This window comes from Eptesicus fuscus, chromosome 1 (assembly GCF_027574615.1).
Source record: "Eptesicus fuscus isolate TK198812 chromosome 1, DD_ASM_mEF_20220401, whole genome shotgun sequence".
In the NCBI taxonomy this organism is placed as follows: domain Eukaryota; kingdom Metazoa; phylum Chordata; class Mammalia; order Chiroptera; family Vespertilionidae; genus Eptesicus; species Eptesicus fuscus.
Genome location: NC_072473.1, coordinates 83,571,669 through 83,590,778, shown reverse-complemented (window position 1 = coordinate 83,590,778; position 19,110 = coordinate 83,571,669). Strand labels below are relative to the sequence as shown.

The 19,110-nt window shown below is 38.9% G+C and overlaps 1 protein-coding gene and 1 pseudogene across 1 annotated transcript in view; one reads left to right on the top strand and one right to left on the bottom strand.

The window, feature by feature from the left end:
- Positions 1-10,065, top strand: part of AMOT (angiomotin) — a 42,092-nt gene extending 32,027 nt beyond the window's left edge. Inside the window, exons 8-11 of the mRNA XM_028132022.2 lie at positions 5,304-5,426; positions 6,202-6,434; positions 7,555-8,205; positions 8,567-10,065. Of these exons, the coding sequence (XP_027987823.2) occupies positions 5,304-5,426; positions 6,202-6,434; positions 7,555-8,205; positions 8,567-8,664 (1,105 nt within the window). The 3' untranslated portion in view covers positions 8,665-10,065. The remainder of the gene's footprint in view (positions 1-5,303; positions 5,427-6,201; positions 6,435-7,554; positions 8,206-8,566) is intronic.
- A 7,853-nt stretch (positions 10,066-17,918) lies between these two features.
- LOC129149831 (60S ribosomal protein L23a-like) lies at positions 17,919-18,606 on the bottom strand (annotated as a pseudogene).
- Positions 18,607-19,110: the final 504 nt, after the last annotated feature.

Sequence of the window (19,110 nt, the reverse complement as noted above, 5' to 3'; positions counted from 1 at the left end):
TTCAGAACCTGTGGGCTCTTCTGCCTTTCTTCCAACATCTCCTGCTATTCCTTTTCTGTCCAATGGTTTAATTCTCCCTCCTGCAAGCCCTAAATAAAGGTATTGACCAAGGTCTGCTCCTTGACTCTTTTCATAGTAAAAGCTTTGTATACTATTCTATTTTCTTCCAAAATAATTTTTAAGTGCCCAAGATATTGGGTGCAGATGGAAACTGCCCAACATATATTTGAGTAAGGATGAAAGTAAAAATGAATAAAGGAAGGAAGGAGAAAAGAAGAATGAAAGAAATAAGGTGATGTCTAACTCTATAATTATAATGCTGAAATCTAGTGCCCCATTTTAATGGCCTGCTTGGTTTCTTTGTATTCTGCTATTATCTCAAACTTAATATATTCCCATCATAATAGCTTATAGGTAAATAGCAGGTTGCACATTTAGGACATGTTGTTTGGATGGTATTAATGGTAGTTGTAGTTTTTTTCAACTAAGGTTTATTTTACATATTCAAAATCACCTATTTTAAGTGTATGTTTTGATGAATGTTAGTAATTTTATACAATTATGTAGTCACGACCAAAATCATGATAGTGGACACATGCTAAAGTATCTTTGTGCCCCTTCAACTTGATCCCTTCCTTCCATGCCTGACCCCCCCCCACGACAGGTAATCTGCTTTTTGTCATTATAATTTTGCCTTTTCTAGAATGTCATATAAAAGGAGTCATAGAGTATGTATGCTTTGTTTGACTTCTTTCTCTCAGCATAATTATTTTGAGACTCATCCAAGTTGATGCTTGTATCAATGGTTTATTCCTTTTTATTGCTGAGTAGTGTTCCATGATATGGATTTACCATTCACTTCATAAGGATATTTGGATTATTTCCAATGTTTAGCCTTTGTGAAAAATAAAATACATATTTTTAACATAAGACTAGACAACTATCACTCCTCAGGTTAGAAGACATATTTAATAAGTAGTAATACCTATTTCATCATCTTTGAAATCGTCATATCTGGGAGGCAGCAGAATAGAGATTAAGGTGTCAAAAATGTAGATTAAATCCTAATTCTTCTACCTATTAGTAGCTGTGTGTGATCTTGGGCAAACTATTTATACTTTGCCTCTATTTATACTCCTTCCAGCATTTTGATTCTCTGAAACACCTCTTTTCAAAGTGAAAGATGTCAGTGCAAGAAATCACATTGAGTATTTACTGTATAAGATACTCTTCTAAGCACTTTAAAATTATTGCTCATCCTCACAATAATTCTTTCAGATAAGTGCTATTATACATTATACAGATAAGGAAACTGAGGCACAGTATAAATAGTTAACCCAAAATCACACACAGCTACTATGAGGCAGAAGAATCAGGATTTAAATCTACATTTTTGACACCTAGCCACTATACTCTGCTACCTCCCAGGTATCATGATTTCAAAGATGATGAAATAGGGATTATTACCTGTTCAAGAGTTACTATCAGTATTTGAGGCTTATTATTTACTCACTTAGAAATATTATAAATAACCCTGGCTGGTGTGGCTCAGTTGGTTGAGCGTCTTCCCGTGCCCTGAGGGGTCGCTGGTTCAGTTTCCGGTCAGGGCAAACACCTGGGTTGTGGGTTTGATCCCCAGTTAGGGTGTATACAAGGCAATTGATCAATGTTTCTCTCTCCCTCTCCCTTCCCCTTTCTCTAAAAATCAATAAAAACACATTAACAGGTGAGGATTAAACAGTATTATAAATAATTACACTATATTATAATTTCATATTATTGTGTTCCTAGAGATTGATTCCTCTCTAGATGCTTAATATAGATGAGGAAAATTATTACCACATAAAAATTCAATCCCAGAAGAACCCAGTTGGCAGTGCAGTTGGTGAATTATTTCTGAAGAGCAGCAAAAGGATAAAAAGATAAAACACCTGATCAACCTCTCAGAATGTGCAAGTTTCATTCTTATTTGGGACAAAGTAAATCTGGGAAAGAAGGAAGAAAGAGAAGCAGGAGATAGAAGCTGGTCACACACATTACATGTATCTACCTTTTCCTTCATCGTAGGCCTTTCTCAGTTTCCATCCTTAGCTTTCTTCCCATTCTACATTGTCTTAGTTATTTTGTTCTGTATTATAGCTTCAAGTAGTAACTCTGACATCTCTAAAATTAAAGTTAGAAATTCAACAACTTTTTGGATATTGTTATATGGCTATTTGTAAAACACTTTAACTCCAATGTAATTAAAATAAAAACCCATTATATTGTGTGTTTTTTGGGGGGAGGAAATATCTCCTCCGTTTTCCTGTCTCAGAAAATGAGTGGTATGTCATCTCTTCTAGTAATTTGAATTAGAAACAACAAAGTTCTCATTCATTCTTCCCTCACCTTAACACACAAATTTAAGCACTCTCCAAGTTCTAGCAATTCTGCCTTCTATAGTCTGGTCTGTTTCCATTTCCCTTACCATTTCACTGGTTCCTGTTTTAATTCTATCTTGCTGGGATTATTTCAATATAACCTTTCTGACTGGTCTGCCTGTGTCCAGTATTATTGCTCCTCTAATCCCTCCATCACATTTCAGTAAGAGATAACACTATCGTCCAATCCTCTCGAAAAGCTCTAATTATTATCAGTGCCTATTGGAATAAAGTCCAAACTCATTTCTGTAATAATTAATTATTAACTTTTTTGTTTCCCCTTACAAGTTTCCTGCAGTCAGGAACTAGTCTTACTGATATCTAGCCACTCTCCAGCCTCATAGTAACTTCAAACACAGTGCTGTACTGATGTCTGAGTTTACATAATTAATAAACAAAGAGTGCTACCTATATGAAAAGATAGACTTGAAGTTTAAAAGGCCACTAGATTTTTTAATTTGGAGGTCATGGATGGTATTCTAGAAGGCAATGTAAGTAATGTGATGGGGATAACTTTGTTGAAGAAAGGAAGGAGGGAGAAGATGGCTAGAGAGACAGTTGCCAGAAACTGTTTTACTTAAGAATTGGAGATGGGGCATGGCAAATTCATGGATTTAGGTTTTGGGATTTGCAGGTTGTGTTTTCAAGCTCAGCATCTCCCTATGAATGTGCTTAAAAATCATTTCATAGTATTGAAAGTTAGCAGGTCAAGGTGCTTCTTCAAACACTGTGCTTGCTTGCTTTTGCCTAAACCATTGGCTTAGTAACCCATCTTCTAGAAAGAAGATTGATATTGAAGGCCATCCGGGCAGCTCTGTAGGAATTCACTAAGTGCCCCACATTTTCAGGCTCCATTCCTGAGGAGCTCACAGTGTCCATATCAATTAGCTGGCAGGGCACTGAGTCCCCCAAATGGTCTTTTATGCAGTGGCTGTGGCAGTAAGCCAGCACTGGCTCCCCTAGTGACAAACTAATACGCTCAAGTTCCCAGTGTCCATAGATACCATGCACTTTTTAGAGAGGTCTGGCTCTGAAGCCTCAGCCATCACACTGGAACTCTGTACTGCAGGAAATGCCTCCAGGATTATACCAAGAGCTGTAATTCTTTCTAGTCATAATCTCTTTTTTGTTATTCTCCTTCTACTTATACTTTTCTCTCCTAATAATAGATAACTTTGTTGAGTATTTTTACTGTGTCTGGCACTATGTATTTTACATGCATACTTCAATTTTATCCACTAAAGATCCCATGAGATATAGGTACAATTATTATTTCCATTTTGCATATTAAGAGACTGAGACCTATAGCAGTTAACTGACTTCTTGAGCTCAGAGAGTTTGTTAGTGGCAGTGAACTTGGGGATGCTGGGGCTTGACCCTGGTGTGGTCTATATTCAGAGCCCGTGCTCTCAGCACTATACAGTGCCATTTCTTCTTGGGTACTTTGGAGCACAGTAGGACTTCAAGCAAGTGAACTGCACTAGAGCAAGTGTAGAATTCTGAGATGCTAAAATATTTTGAATTTAGCAAATGATGAGAGCCATTGTAATCCATTACTTCCTTGCTCTCCAATTATTTCCCTATTCAAATAAATTGTTTCAGCCCTGTATATAAGGTGCAACTGTTTTGGGGGACAGTATTTTTGCAAAAGCACACCAAAATTTCCCAACTTTAATACTAACTTTCTGCCTCTTCATTCCATTGCCCCTTTGCTCCCATCTGCACTGGTCACAATCTCTAAGCTAAGAGAACACAGCCAGAGCTAGCTGCCAGCAGAAAATATGTCTGGAGTTCTCCCACAGATCCGTGTTCTCATAGCAAATATAATGAAGCAGTGCCAGTTCATTGTTTTCCCAGCCTATTGTCTGATTTTCTTTAAGAGAAATATAATTACATTAATATTCTTCCTAATCTCTTTTCTTTCCCTCCACATTACTCAAATAAGATCCAGTTTTCTTCGTTCTGTTTCCCTTCTTCTCTATTACTAACTAGTTGTAAATGAACCAAAGAAAGATGCAATGACCTCACTTATCAACAGAATAAAGGATTCCCTTGTTTTTGACTTGTGCTAATTATACATCAGCCTTGCCCATGGGCTAGACCCTCTTCTTTTTCTCTCCCTCTCTCTCTCTCTCTCTCTCTCTCTCTCTCTCTCTCTCTCTCTCTCTCTCTCTCGTTTCTTATTAATTAGTTTTTGAGTCAATGGCCTGAGACACTTTCAGATGGAACATGATGGTCCCTCATGCAGTTGGAATTTTGGCAAGAGAACAGTCACTTATTTGGGGGAGACTCAATGGTTTGGAACCAGAACCTTTCAGATGCAGGTTAGATAGGACTCACGTGGCACTGACACAAAGACCCTGCTTCTCACTCAGCTCACATGCCCTACCTGTTGACATGTCTATAGTTTGTTTCTAGCACTCAGGTGTAGTTAATGCTGTTCATCTGTCACATTAAAAATCTAGCTCTTTTTTTCATTTTATGACTGTCATGAAAATAAAATGGAAATATAAAATATCTTATATGTAATATAAATAATATAAAGTGGAAATATAACTATCCTCCTATTGCCTGGCCAAAATGTGAAAATCAGAATATTTTGGAAGGATGTCTGCTTAGTTTTGAAGGCAAACCCATGCACGCCTCTCATAGAATCCCTCACTGACTTTTGCAGCTACTTCTAGGCCAATCACCTCTTCTAGCTCTGAGAGTTGGAATTTCTTATCTTGAAAGCTCTTATCAGTTAGCCACCCAGAAACTAATCTGGCCTAATAAGTTTGATTTCAGTTTAGGGCTTTCCCAGCAATATCTTCTACTTAGGAAGGGGATAGGATTTATTGATTTTGCTGTCCTCTCATGATCATACTGCCATTTCCTTCCCAGGGACACAACAGTCATCAGCCACTCTCCTAACACCAGCTATGACACAGCTCTCGAAGCTCGCATCCAGAAGGAGGAGGAAGAAATCTTGATGGCCAACAAGCGTTGCCTTGATATGGAGGGCAGGTAAAATGTTGATCTGGACCCCGGGTTGGTATGGAGACCAGATAGGTCAGTAGGGAAGGGTTAGCATCTTCGTTCACAGTTGAGAAACCTGATAATGTAGCCTCCCCCACCCCTATACTCCTGCCAGCCTGTTACTTAGGATATGAGATGCAATGACCTTTACCTTGATCATTCCCACTCACTATGGAATTCCAAGTAATGTTGCTTTCCCCTTTGGCCTTGGTAATTGCTTTTCATCTGCTTTCTTCCAGAACTGAACCATTGGTATTTGCACTCTGGGGTATTCTTTCTAGCACTGTACCACAACCCTGTTATACTGCACAGTGCTCAGTAAAAGAGTATCTAGTCATGCTATACCTGATGTCTCTTATAAACGCATAATCATTTACTTATTACTTGAAGGTTATGGCCCATTTACTAGTATAGAAGTTCCCATCTTCTCACTGACTTCATTTCTGTTGACTCGGATTCTTCACTATAGCACCCACTATATAGGTTTACTCTCATATACGGCCTTTCCCTCCATCCCCCAACCAATATTGTACTTTGGCTTCCTAAAATTTAAGCAACAACTCCTGCATGCTCTGTTTTATCAATTTGGGGGTATAGAAAGGCATTTTTAAAATGTAGCACTGTCCCTTGTCTTACAACTCAGAAATAACTAGACCACAACTTAGTCAAAAAGGTCATGGAAGTTCAAGTCCATGTAGGCAATGAGAGTAGAACATGAAGATGGCAACAAGATCTTTATATGTTCTTTGTCTTTGGCTCCTAGGATTAAGACCCTCCATGCCCAGATTATTGAGAAGGATGCCATGATCAAAGTACTCCAGCAGCGTTCCCGGAAGGAGCCTAGTAAGACAGAGCAGCTATCATCCATGCGGCCAGCAAAGTCTCTGATGTCCATTTCCAATGCTGGATCGGGTTTGCTCTCCCACTCTTCCACCCTGACTGGCACCCCCATCATGGAAGAGAAGCGGGATGATAAGAGCTGGAAAGGGAGCCTAGGTAATGACAATAAATAAGGAAGATTAAAGCAACATGTTTAAGGAGAGCCCTGATTTAGATATGTGCCCACACAGCAAGGGAAAAGAGTAATGGTCCAGATTCTAGACAGGAAGATATTGCAGGTTGGGTCCTCCTGAGAGGCTAGCTGCATATCAGGAGCTCCTCCACACTGTGAGGTCTCACGGAGAAAACATTGGTTGAAGCCATGGCCTTAGAAGATAAGAATGCTAAGTTCTATTTGGGTGGGAAGGAAAACAACGTGTTTCCTCTTAAAAATTCTCATATTTGGCCTTTACCATGTGGGGCCTTTTGTACAAAACCCATGTAGCCTTTGGGCCATTAAAAAATTTAAAATTCCAGCTTTTTCTGTGTTCTTCTCTCCCATAAAGTTCAAGGACTCAGAGTTCTAGTTAAGCTAAATGGAGCTGGGTGACAGGTTTTTGTTACCAGAATGTTCTGAGTTGAGAATAGAATGTACTTTTTCATTTCTTCCCTGTCCATTCCTTCCCTTCTAATCAAACCCCCAGAAGTATCTGTGATACCACAAGGCACTTTGTTAGGGCCTGAGGAAACAAGCCGTATATATTTTAATTTTAGCTGTTTTTGTTGCTTCTAATAACTTCCTTAGTTCTGTGACACATGCAGTGCCCTTTAGTTAGAGTAGGCACTTTGGGGACTATGGTCATGATTAGAACCTTAGATCACACAATTATCACATTCATATGTGACCACAGACTTCTTCCACCAATCCTTTCCAGCTGTCTAGTATGGATGGTGTCGTTTATAGGTGGAAACAAGTAGAAGCATTCTGACAGCTCGGTGGAAATCAATCACCATTGGACAAATAAATCAAAACACATACCCAGGACACTTAAGGTTTAATACGATGTGCTGGGGCTTGGAGAATGAGAACCAGAAGGGGTCTACCAAGTCTGAAAGAAACTTTGAGATGTGATGAGATATGCGTGACAAACTGGTTTCTGGGTTTGAATGAGGACAAAGTAAAAAATTAGACCCATTCACATTTCTCCTGAACCTCCTACAAAGAAAAAGAGGTAATGAGATGTCTGCATTTGAAGAAAGTATAGTTTTCTAACCTCTTTCCCTTTTTCCTTTGTAGGCATTCTCCTGGGTGGAGACTACCGTGCAGAATCTGTCTCTTCTACACCCTCACCTGTGCCACCCTCCACTCCCCTGCTCTCAGCTCACTCTAAGACGGGCAGCCGAGACTGCAGCACCCAAACAGAACGGGGAACTGAAGCAAACAAAACTGCAGCTGTTACTCCAATCTCTATTCCTGCTACAGTTGCTGCCGCCATCACTGCCAATGCTGCCACCAACACCACCACCATGGTAGCTGCTGCTCCAGTGGCTGTTGCTGCTGCTGCTACTCCATCTCCAGCAACTGCTACTGCTGCTCTTGCTGCTGCTGTTTCTCCAGCTGCTGCTGTTCAGATTCCAGCTGCTGCCTCTGCTGTTTCTGCCTCTATTGTTGCTCCTGTTTCTGCTGCTGCTGCTGTTCAGGTTGCTCCAGCTGCTCCAGCTCCGGCTCCAGCTCGGGCTCCAACTCCTGTTCCGGCTCCAGCAGCAGCTCAGGCTTCTGCTCCAGCTCTGACTCAGACACCGACTCCATCTCCAGTTGCAGCTGCTACTCCAGCTCCAGCTCCAACTCCATCTTTGGCTCAGGCTGAGGCTCCTACAACTCCAGCCACTGCTTCTGGACCACGGCGCTTGTCTATACCTAATTTGGCCTGTAATCCAGACAAGACAGGTAATAATGCTCTACCAGGTAGCTTTTGATTCTGCCCTCAATTATAGATTTGTTTTTTGTACCTGCTGTTTGGGCACAGTTGGTCATTTGGAGGGAGGTTTTTCATATTCTAAAAAGGATTAATCAGAGGACATGAAGGCAAAGAGTCTGTAAATAACTTATCTGACACTAAGATGGGAACAGAAATGAGTCCAGGCCTTTCTCCCAGTAGAAGTAAATAAATGTTCAGGGGAACAAGGCAGGTGACAAGCAAGTCTCATCTGACCATTGACTTCATAGGGGCTTTAAAAGATGTCCATTTCTAGAAATTTGTGTTTTTATGTTATCTCTAAGTGTTTTCTAATCGCTTATTTCTATTTAGATGGTCCCGTTTTCCACTCCAGTACTCTGGAAAGAAAAGCTGCTGCTCAGATCCTGGGACAAGAGCCTGATGCAGAAATGGTGGAATATCTCATCTAAATGTCCTAATCAAGAGCTATAGTTTCTCAGCAAGAATGCTCTTAATGATTTTTCCCTTTTGTTGTTGTTATTTTGAGGGTGAGCACAAGGGATTGGGGGAATGCTTTTTAAAGGGACTTTTTAATTGAGACATTATAGTACCTACGCAATGCCATATGAATTCCAGTCTATTTTGGTGCACTTAGAGAGTACCTCTAAAGACAAATCAATCAGAGTATGCTCTAAAGGTTATCATTTGGATTTATACAAATACTGGGACTGTTAATAGCTGGATATTCACCAATGTTTTGCAATGTGCTTAAAATTTTTTGGCATTTCCATATTCCAGATCATTTTTTATTGGAGAGCACAGTATGTTTGGAAGACAGTGTGTAAAAGGTAGTTCAGAAATGGGAGGCCGGAGAGAATTTGCACATGTGATGTTTTGCAGAGTTACCATCTAGGCAGCATCCAGAGAGAGAGCTCTTACCTTGGACTTATGAAAAGGAATAGTTCTTGGAGCCATGTAAACTGGAGGAAAGGTAGGGAGTATTGGGGTGTGGAAGGGTGCTGGAGCTTATTTTCCCTTCCAATTTCCCAGCTACCCTGTGCCAGGGGATTGTTTTTATCTTCATTTCAGTGGTGCTTTGGAAGTCGATTCTTTTGGTACCCTCTTGGAGGTTCATACATTCATATATATACTCTGGAATAATTTATGCATTTGGGTAATTAATATATTGCTTTCAGCCACTAGGAGAGTTAAATTAGCTGAAACTTCCTCTCTCTTAGAGAGTTAAACCACCGGAGGCCTTCATGGAGAGTTGCATGAGGTGCTTGCTGAATGTAGACCTTTGTGGTCTGTGTCTAGCCATGAACAGCTTGCTTGCCTTTCCTGAGACCATTCTGCTTAGTGTATATTTCTTCTTCAGCACAGATTCACTGGCTGTGTCACCAGTCTCAAATTGTCAATTATTTGCAAAACGAGGAAGCACTTTTGGTGACAGGTTGAATGCTTTGAATTTCTGGTGACTACTTTGAAATAACTCATTTTGTTTCCCAAATTCTTAGACGTATTTGACTATCACCTCCAAGGGAAAAGCATCAGAAACCCAGAGTACTGTGCTGTAGTCAGGGGAGAGGTGGGCTGCAGCAGAGTCCTCAGCTACCTCTTTTCATGGCCAGTGACTCCATCTTGGAATACTTTTGGAGAGCAGTAGGAAATGTACATGTGGGCAGGGACCAAGGAGGCCATGACTCCAAGCTTTGCCTAAGGGCTGCCTCCAGAAACACAGAAGGACTGCTCATTTCCATAAGTCCCTGCTCTGTGTCATTTATCTACCCTTTATTAAGATGATAAATCTACAATCAATGTCATTAATATCAGTTTTCAAGGGTTTGGGGGGAGGTGAGGGAATTGGGGGTGTTATATAAGGGTTGGGGGTAGAGGTTTGGGGATATGCTAGTTAGAAAGCAGATTAATAGAAGAGTAGGCCTGATATATTACATTGTGAGGCATAGTGGCTGGGAGGAATTTTAACAATAGAATAGCCCAACCCCGTCATTTTAGTGATGAGGATTCTGAGACCTAGAGACTTTAAGTGACTTTTTCAAGATCATACAACACAACTTCCCACTCTGCCAAATACCATGCTTATTTTGGGAAACCCTTATATACAACAATCCCCATTTTTAAGAAAAGGTATCTTCATAGTCCAGGGCATATGTATTTTGTAAACTGGCCCTGGCTTCAGTAGTTTGTACAGGGTTCCGAGTTCCTATCTTGCCTTTCCTGCAGTGCCTTTTGCAAGGTTTTTCCTTTCCTGATTCTGATTTCAGTATGGAGTCACATGGGACATCTGTCCTAAAATATCAACTTCACTTCTTCTCTTGCTATGAGGTTGGCTGTCTTGGATCATCTTACAGAGTTCCTCTGTAAGTATAGGAATGACCTACTTAACAGTATTCTTGTGTCATTCCCAATGATCTTCCAAATGAATTATTTTGTGTGGGGGAAGGAGTAGATAAGAGGGATAGTGATGTGGTTTTTCAGGCAGTCTTGACATTTTTAATAATGAAGTGATTATCATACACATTAATCCTCAGTTATTTAGTGAATCCCAAGTAGAAATTAAAAGTGCAGTTGTGTTAATGCTCATTAATATTACCCTTTAGTCAAAGAAAAAAACTCAAATAGTAAAAGCAACAAATAGCAAACTTGAGGACTGCTACTTTCTGTCTAAATAAATGCATAAATAAATAGAAAAAATAAACCTTTCATTTACTCCTTTCATGTTTATAACATATTGCCAGCATTTTTACTAGCTCTGGGAGTCATGGTTTTATTTACATTCTGTAAGGTGACAAATGTCATACATTCCACACTGTGTGGCAGCCATCCCTTTAGGCTCATGTATTTTGGGAAAGGAGGAAGTTTTTAGCTAAGTATTATTTTGACCTTTCCACAACATCTCTACCCTCCTCACACCAGAGGGGTTCCCTCTTGGCTCAGTTTTTAATCCAAGGTAATTTGCTCAAATACATTGTACTTTTGAGAGATGGAAGAAGTCCATGTCAGTGTATTATGTTTACGAAGAAGATTGATTCAGCCTTTTCAGAAGATCCCTAATAGATGACATTTTAAAATTCAGGTTTATGGGAGAAATCTCAAGGTAGCCACCTTTTCATAATTGTGTCAATGTAACACTTGGGGGATGTTTCTGGACTCCCACCTATCTATGCATTTTACTGGCATCTCAGAACAGGAGGGTGACCTTGTTGTCTTAACTTGTACTGCATGGTGGTCTCTGGGGACCTTCTAAGTCAGTTGTACTTCAATGTCCCTTGTACAGAAAAATTTCATTATAACAAACTTTACTTGATATGAAATTCTTATTAACATTTTTTATTAAATAAAAGTAGCTTGAGCTTTCTTATAAAATCATGTATCTTAATTGTTGTTTTAATGAAGGATCTGTTTTCAGTGCTGCTTTTGAGCTTCAGGTTGACAGGATAGTAGGAACCTGAAATATTTGCCATCACCTGCATAGTAAACATACTAAGGGACCCATCACATTCTCTTTTTCTTGTTACACAGTTGGTTGTGCACAACAGTTGGAAAATGAACAAACTTACTGTGCAAACTACTTTTTATGAAGAGCCTAAAAACTAATAATGTAGCAACTTAAAGTGTATACATATGCACTAACTCTTATAAATTATATTCTCATGTCTGTTAGCCATACAATCTCCTGTTATCTCAATTGCTCATTCACATATGGAATTTGTTACTTAAAATGTGTTCATTCTTACTGAACATGTTTTCAAAGGAAGGCATTAGCTATAGGCTAATTGCCACCAATTTCAGCCTGGCATGATCCTTGGAATATATCTTCCAAGTGCCATCCATCATCAGTCGGACCAGTGTCAGGAGTTTGTTTGTTTGTTTGTTTCTGGTAGCAACGATGGGTTATATGAAGCCTTCAAACCTCCTTCTGTGGCCTCCCTTGTGATTAAAGGCATGTGTTTGTAAAATGAATAGCTGAAGTTGGCAGATGGCTAGAGAAGAATCACCTTTGGTTTGAAATGTATTTGGCCTCATAATGATTAATACCCCATTCTGTAATCAACGGAGCTAGTTCCAGTAAAATTAAGCAGGTGTGAATCCACTCTGTGCCTATCTTTTCACTGACAATAAAGTTAGCTATTTTAAAATGCAGTACTGTGTGGAAAATGCTTTGGTGTTTACCTGACAGATGTTTTAGTTGAGCTTGTACCAGTGATTGCTTTCAATTTAGTATGCAGTGAAATTGCCTTTCAAGGGCAGCATGCAGAATTTGCATTTGCTTAAAGTATGGAATGTGCTTATAAAGTATTAAGACAACACCACTGGCTGCACTAGTTTCTTTATATATTCAGGCAGCATATATTAAAATTTTTGCATCTTTTTATCTCCTGGTTCCAAGGGATAAAATGATGGTCACCCAAAACAGAGAATCATTTTGTTAGCATGTTGGAAGGCCCCTTGATGTTCCTTTTGTACCCTTGTTCTTATGCCAATACATCGGTTTTGGTTGAGGAAGCTTGTTATTAAAAGCAAATCAGTACCACATACAAGTTGGCTCTTTTCACTGAAAATGTTAAAGCTGTCTTTACACTGCCCTCCTTATGCCTCCTCTTTACCACTGAGGCCCAGCCTAACTGGGAGATAAGATCCCCACAGGCTTGGAAATGACGCTTTCACAGTGAAATCAGCTTGATGTGTGTTGCAAAATAAATGGGGAGAAGGTCTATAACTCATTTTAAATTTTACTTTTTAATTAAGGTGGGCTGCATTCCTCTTCATACTTATGAGAAGCACTTTGAAAACTATATGTGTGAAAGCCCATTCCTCTTCAGGACAAAGATGGTCTTAAGTTAACCACACCTTCTTACACAGTTTTGTGAAGCATTCCTTTCAGATATATATATTTTGCCCCGTTCTTAATAAACAAATGTTCCTTCAAAAGATCACTCTGTATCAGCCTTTCTAGATATTATCTAGCATTATAACTGACGTGATTATCTGTGTGGTACTTCATCTTCCTTCCTGTGGGCCTACTTTACTGTGACAAGTGATTTGCACAGACTATGAGTTGCACAACTGCAGAAACAAACACCTCCTGCTTCCCACCTTCTCCACCTCCATCTTATCCTACAGGAGGGTTTTTATTAGAGGAAAAATACTGTAAGTGACTTCGTCTTAGAACCACTTTCTACATTTATTGGCGTTCATCCTGATATTTGAATGAAGACCTCTGAGTGACTTAGTTTCCAAAAAGGAAAATGTTCACAACCCCAGATTTTCATACCACATCATAAGTACTCACTCCTCAGATGCATAAATAGGCCAAGCCCAGGGCAGTTATTTTGGTTCCTTTTTTTTTTTTTTCATTTGTCTTTGCCTTAGACCTATAGTTTCAGGCATGTGTGAGTTGTTGAATAGCTACATATTACATGTTGTCATTATGTAAAAGGCCCTGAAGTTTAAAAAATAAAGTCCATGATTCTAGTTTATTAGAGAAAATTGCACACACACATGCACATACACACATTTAAAATTCATTGTGATTGATGAAATGGAAAAAGTTTGAACAAGATACAGAACTAATGCAAATAAAGGAATGATTGTTGGGATGGCACAGAGAGTGTGTGTGGGGCGACTGAGTTGAGCTTTGAAGGATGTGTAGGAGTTAAAATGGTGAATTAGGAGATGGAACAAACATTCCTTGCAAAAGTAATATGTGCAAAGGCAATCTCATTATGTCAGAGTTGCAATCAAATGAAGACTATGTTTCCAAAATCAAAGACCCTAGAGAACTACTCTGAATTTTAACACATTCTTCATGGAAACTTACAAAATCATTCAGGTGGTAGACATACTGGTCCAAAAGTCAAAAGAACATGGAGACCTAGTCCTACGTCAGCCTCTAAGCAGACATTTACCCCTGAACAAATTCCTTAAGATCAAAGAGGTTTATCAATAAAATGAGGATAAATACATATCCCTATGGACCTCATGGAGAGTGGACAAGAAGCTTCACAAAGTGAGACTATAAAAAGATGCCAATCCAAACAATGGGCTGAATCTATAAAGATAAACTGGTTTCTTTAATTTTTTATTAAAGAAAACTTCAAACATACACAAAAATAGAATAGTGTAAGGCATTCCCATGTGTCCATTGCTGGGGGCCTCAAGCTATTATCAATGGATCAATGCTTGGCCAATCTTACTTCATTTATCACCTCTACCCATCCACCCTCTACTATTTTGAGGCACATTTCAAACATCATAGCATTTCATTCAGAAATATTTCAGTATTCATGAATATAAATTTCTTTATAATGACAAATTTGAAGTGCTGCTCCTGGAACCAAAATATATAACTTACCAACCAAACAAATAGCATGTTTGTGCTCTGGTGCTTACAAAGATTAAAAAAAAAAAAAAAACCTAATCTTTTGCCTTAAACCAAAACCTACAGTCTCAAATATGGAGGGGTTCATTCTCCCACAATCCACATATCAAATGGGAAGATATTTTCTTTAAAGGCACTCCAGTACAGGCTCTAAGCTATTTTTCCTCTTACATTTGGTCATCCAACTATTTCTTGTTTTCTCTCATCAACTGATTTGGTCACTATCCCAAACTTTTGGCCTTTGAATCACAGTTGTCCACTCCAGTCCCAAATGACTCAATCAGCATCCTGGCCTATCAAGTTCGTCAACCTCTCCAACTCCACTGACTTCCCCATCAGCCTGCTGTTCTCATGGCTAACCCAGACCTGGCCATCACATAGAATTGCTCCACCATGGAAATCAGATATGCCAGTACCTCACTGTCTGGCCACAGTCTGCCATCCTCCCAGTTCTACTCTGACCCTATTTGTCTTTTGATTTCTGAGAGACCTCTAGTCCTTTAATGCACCATTTCATCCTAGTCTTTTAGCCCTGACCTACCTGATCTGACCTCGTGTTCAAATACCTGAACCCTCAAATCATTAATATCCTTTAAAACCTCAACCATTCATCAGAAGTCATAAACTTACTGATCCTAACAAAATAAATCTCAAAACCCATTCACTACTTTCTAGTTCTACTGTCAACAACCTATTTTAAGCTGGTATTATCTTTTACCTAGACTATTTCAATAGCATATTCACCTAACTTGATCTGCCCCTAACTTGTTCTATGCTTTTATTATATTTATTCAGCAACAAATATAATTAATAGCATGTCATTCCCTTGCTTAAAATCTTTCAAAAGCTTGCCCTTGCAATGAGGATAAAATGGGAAGAGAGGAGGTAAAACAATGAACCCAAAATTTGATAGTTGTGTATTTGAAACTAAAACCCAGATATATTGGACTCTTATTATAGTAGAATCATTATCATGCCTTGTTCTAAGTGTTTTTCTTATGCTTACAAGATGTTATTGCTATGGAATCATTATTTTCTCTGTAATTAACCTAGAATAGTACTTCTTGAAGTCCTATCCAAACCATCTGTATTGAAATCACCTCAGGTATTTATACAATATGCACTCTCTTACCTTGCCCCTAGAGAAGCTTATCCTATAATTCTAGAGTAAAACCCAGAAATTTGCATTCTAACAAACTTCCCAGGAGTTTTAATGCAGTTTACTAGTATCCTGAGACTACATACTTTGAGAAACATTAACCAAGGATTTCCTGGCATTTATCTTACTTTTTTGTTCTTCACTTCTCATAAAACATAATAGACTCCCAACTGCACATAGTTAATTTTATAAGTCCAGTCTGAACATTAGCTATCACACACATCCTTAGTTCAGTAGGTAGCCATTTTTATTTTCTTTGTTAACACTGAGTACTTATGGTAAAATAGATGCCTTTTCTCCACAGATAGGACTTTTTCTCCCTTATCCAGGTATGACTCTTAACTGGTTGAATTTAATGCTCTAATCAAACAAGACATGTTGTTGGTTACTTTTGGTTTATAGTCCTTGAGACAAACACAACCATATTTATGATCTTGGCCAGTTCATTTAGCTCCAATGACTGTTCTATAATATGAGGTCACTGGATTATGATCTCTAACATGCTTTCTGGCTCTTACATTCTTAGATTCCATGGGACTGAATACAACCTCTGAGGTCAAATTCTTTCACATGGATCCAAAATTGGCTATGTAGAACAGATAAAATATATTTTTAAATCTCAATATACTGAAATATTCTACAACCCTAAGATCTATTCATCAAGCTTCAATTATTTTCAAACTGGTTCTGTCCACACTTGACATTTTATTCTCTTGTCTTAGCAATACCTACTCCATTCTCCTACTGTGCATGTCATTCTCACCCAAAAAATTCATGTCCACAAGAATAAATTTTCCCAAAAAATATGAAAAGATCAAAATAGAGAAAGGAAGAACAGTTAATATTTCTTTTAAAATATGAATCTATGGTCATTTGCATTTATCCAGTTATAGGGGTCTGAGTAGCACCAACAAGGGGGGATAAATGGAAAATAATCAAGATATGTATTATGTTCCAATAGATGGCTAAAGAAGAATGGCAGTCCTTGAGACACCATGATATCTATGGTACTAACTAGAGCTAGGAAAAGGGAAATAACATTTTTGCAACCTGCTATGTGTTAGAAACTAGTTATGTGACAAACACATTACATATGTATTCTTCCCAAAAAACAAATTTAAAAGATCAAAAACAAAATGCATATGCTTTTTAAAACTTTTGTTTTTCTCTTACATCCAGGGGCCAATCCACATCTTATGAGCCTTAAAGCCTTGACAATTTTGTAGGCTCTCTTTATGAAAAAGAATTTTTAAAAATTATAAATACAAAACCAGAGACAGAGAAACATCGATCAGACCATCAAACCTCAGAGGGAAGGTAGGGGAGGGTGTGGGTAAGGGGGAGAGATCAACCAAAACACTTGTATGCAAGCATATAAGCCTAACCGATGGACACAGACAACAGGGGGTGGGGGCATGAGTGGGGCGGGTAGGGGGGAATGGGAGGATAAGGACACATATATAACACCCTAATCAATAAAGAAATTAAAAAAACAAAACCAGATATTAAACTGTTTATTTAGGATTTAGATATCACAACTAACTGAATTTTGAAAAGTTGACCAATACACAAACATGAAAATAATAGAGAAAGAAACAGAATTTTTTATTAATTAACTGCCCAACACACCTCTATAGTCATTGCTTTTTCTACATTTCATTTTGGCTTCATATAGTTTACTTGCTTCTTTTTGTAAAATTATTTATTGTTGAAAGTATTACATATGTCCCCCTTTTCCCCCATTGTCCTCTACCAGCCCTCCCTTACCCCCGCCCCTCAGGCCAGGCCAGGCCTTTACCCCCTTATTGTCTGTGTCCATTGGTTATGCTTATATACATGCAAGGTCTTTGGTTAATCTCTTACCCTCTCCCCCTGTCCATCCCCCCCTGCCTTCCCTCTGAGGTTTGATGGTCTATTCAATGCTTCTATGTCTCTACTTTTGTTCATCAGTTTATGATGTTCATTATATTCACAAATGAGTGAGATCTTGTGATATTTATCTTTCTCTGACTGGCTTATTTCACTTAGCATAATGCTCTTCAGGTCCATCCATGCTGTTGCGAGATGTAAGAGTTCTTTGTTTTTTTACAGCAGTGTAGTATTCCATTGCATAGATGTACCACAGCTGTTGTTTTGTTGTTGTTGTTTTTTACAGTGTAAAATGTTTATATTTAGAATTAGGCAGCTGGACTCAGTTTAGATGATCCCAATTTTGTTGGCAACATCCAAAGCATCATAGTCAGGAGCCAGTCAAACATATGCCTTCTTCTCTCCAAAGGCCTTATCAGATGGTTGACCTGGGCCACATCAATGGCATAGAGCTTCTTCACAGCCTGTTTGATCTGGTGCTTGTTGGCCTTGACACTCACAATGAACACAAGTGTATTGTTGTCTTCTATCTTCTTCATGGCTGATTTGGTAGTCAGGAGGAAGGTGATGATGGCATAGTGGTCAAGATTATTTCTATTGGGTGCACTCTTCTGAGGATATTTAGTCTCCCTTTGTAGCCTTAGTGTTTTGGCCATCAGAATGTGGGTGACGTGTGGATCTTCTTCTTCTCCTCCTCCTCCTCCTCCTCCTCCTCCTCCTCCTCCTCCTCCTCCTCCTCCTCCTCCTCCTCCTCCTCCTCCTCCTCCTCCTCCTCCTCCTCCTTCTTCTTCTTCTTCTTCTTCTTCTTCTTCTTCTTCTTCTTCTTCTTCTTCTTCTATGGCTATGGATGCCTTTCAGCACTGCTTTCTTTGCCTTTAAAGCCTTTGCTTTGGTTTCTGCTTTGGGAGAAGCAGTGGCTTCCTTCTTAGTATTGGCAACATCTTGGTAATAAGGTGTACCACGGTTTTTTAATCCACTCATCTGCTGATGGGCACTTAGGCTGTATCCAAATCTTAGCTATTGTAAATTGTGCTGCTATTAACATAGAGGTGCATATATCCTTTCTGACTGGTGTTTCTGATTTGTTGGGATATATTCCTAGAAGTGGTATTACTGGGTCAAATGGGAGTTCCATTTTTAATTTTTTGAGGAAGCTCCATACTGTTTTCCAGAGAGGCTGTACCAGTCTCCATTCCCACCAGCAGTGCATGAGGGTTCCCTTTTCTCCACATCCTCGCCAGCACTCGTCATTTGTCGATTTGTTAATGGTAGCCATTCTGACAGGTGTGAGATGGTACCTCATTGTTGTTTTGATTTGCATCTGTCAGATAATTAGTGACTTTGAATTTTTTTTATATACTCCTTGGGCTTCTGTGTGTCCACTTTTGAGAAGCGTCTATTTAGGTCCTTTGCCCATTTTTTCATGGATTGTTTATCTTCTTTTTGTTAAGTAGTATGAATTTTCTATAAATTTTGGAGATTAAA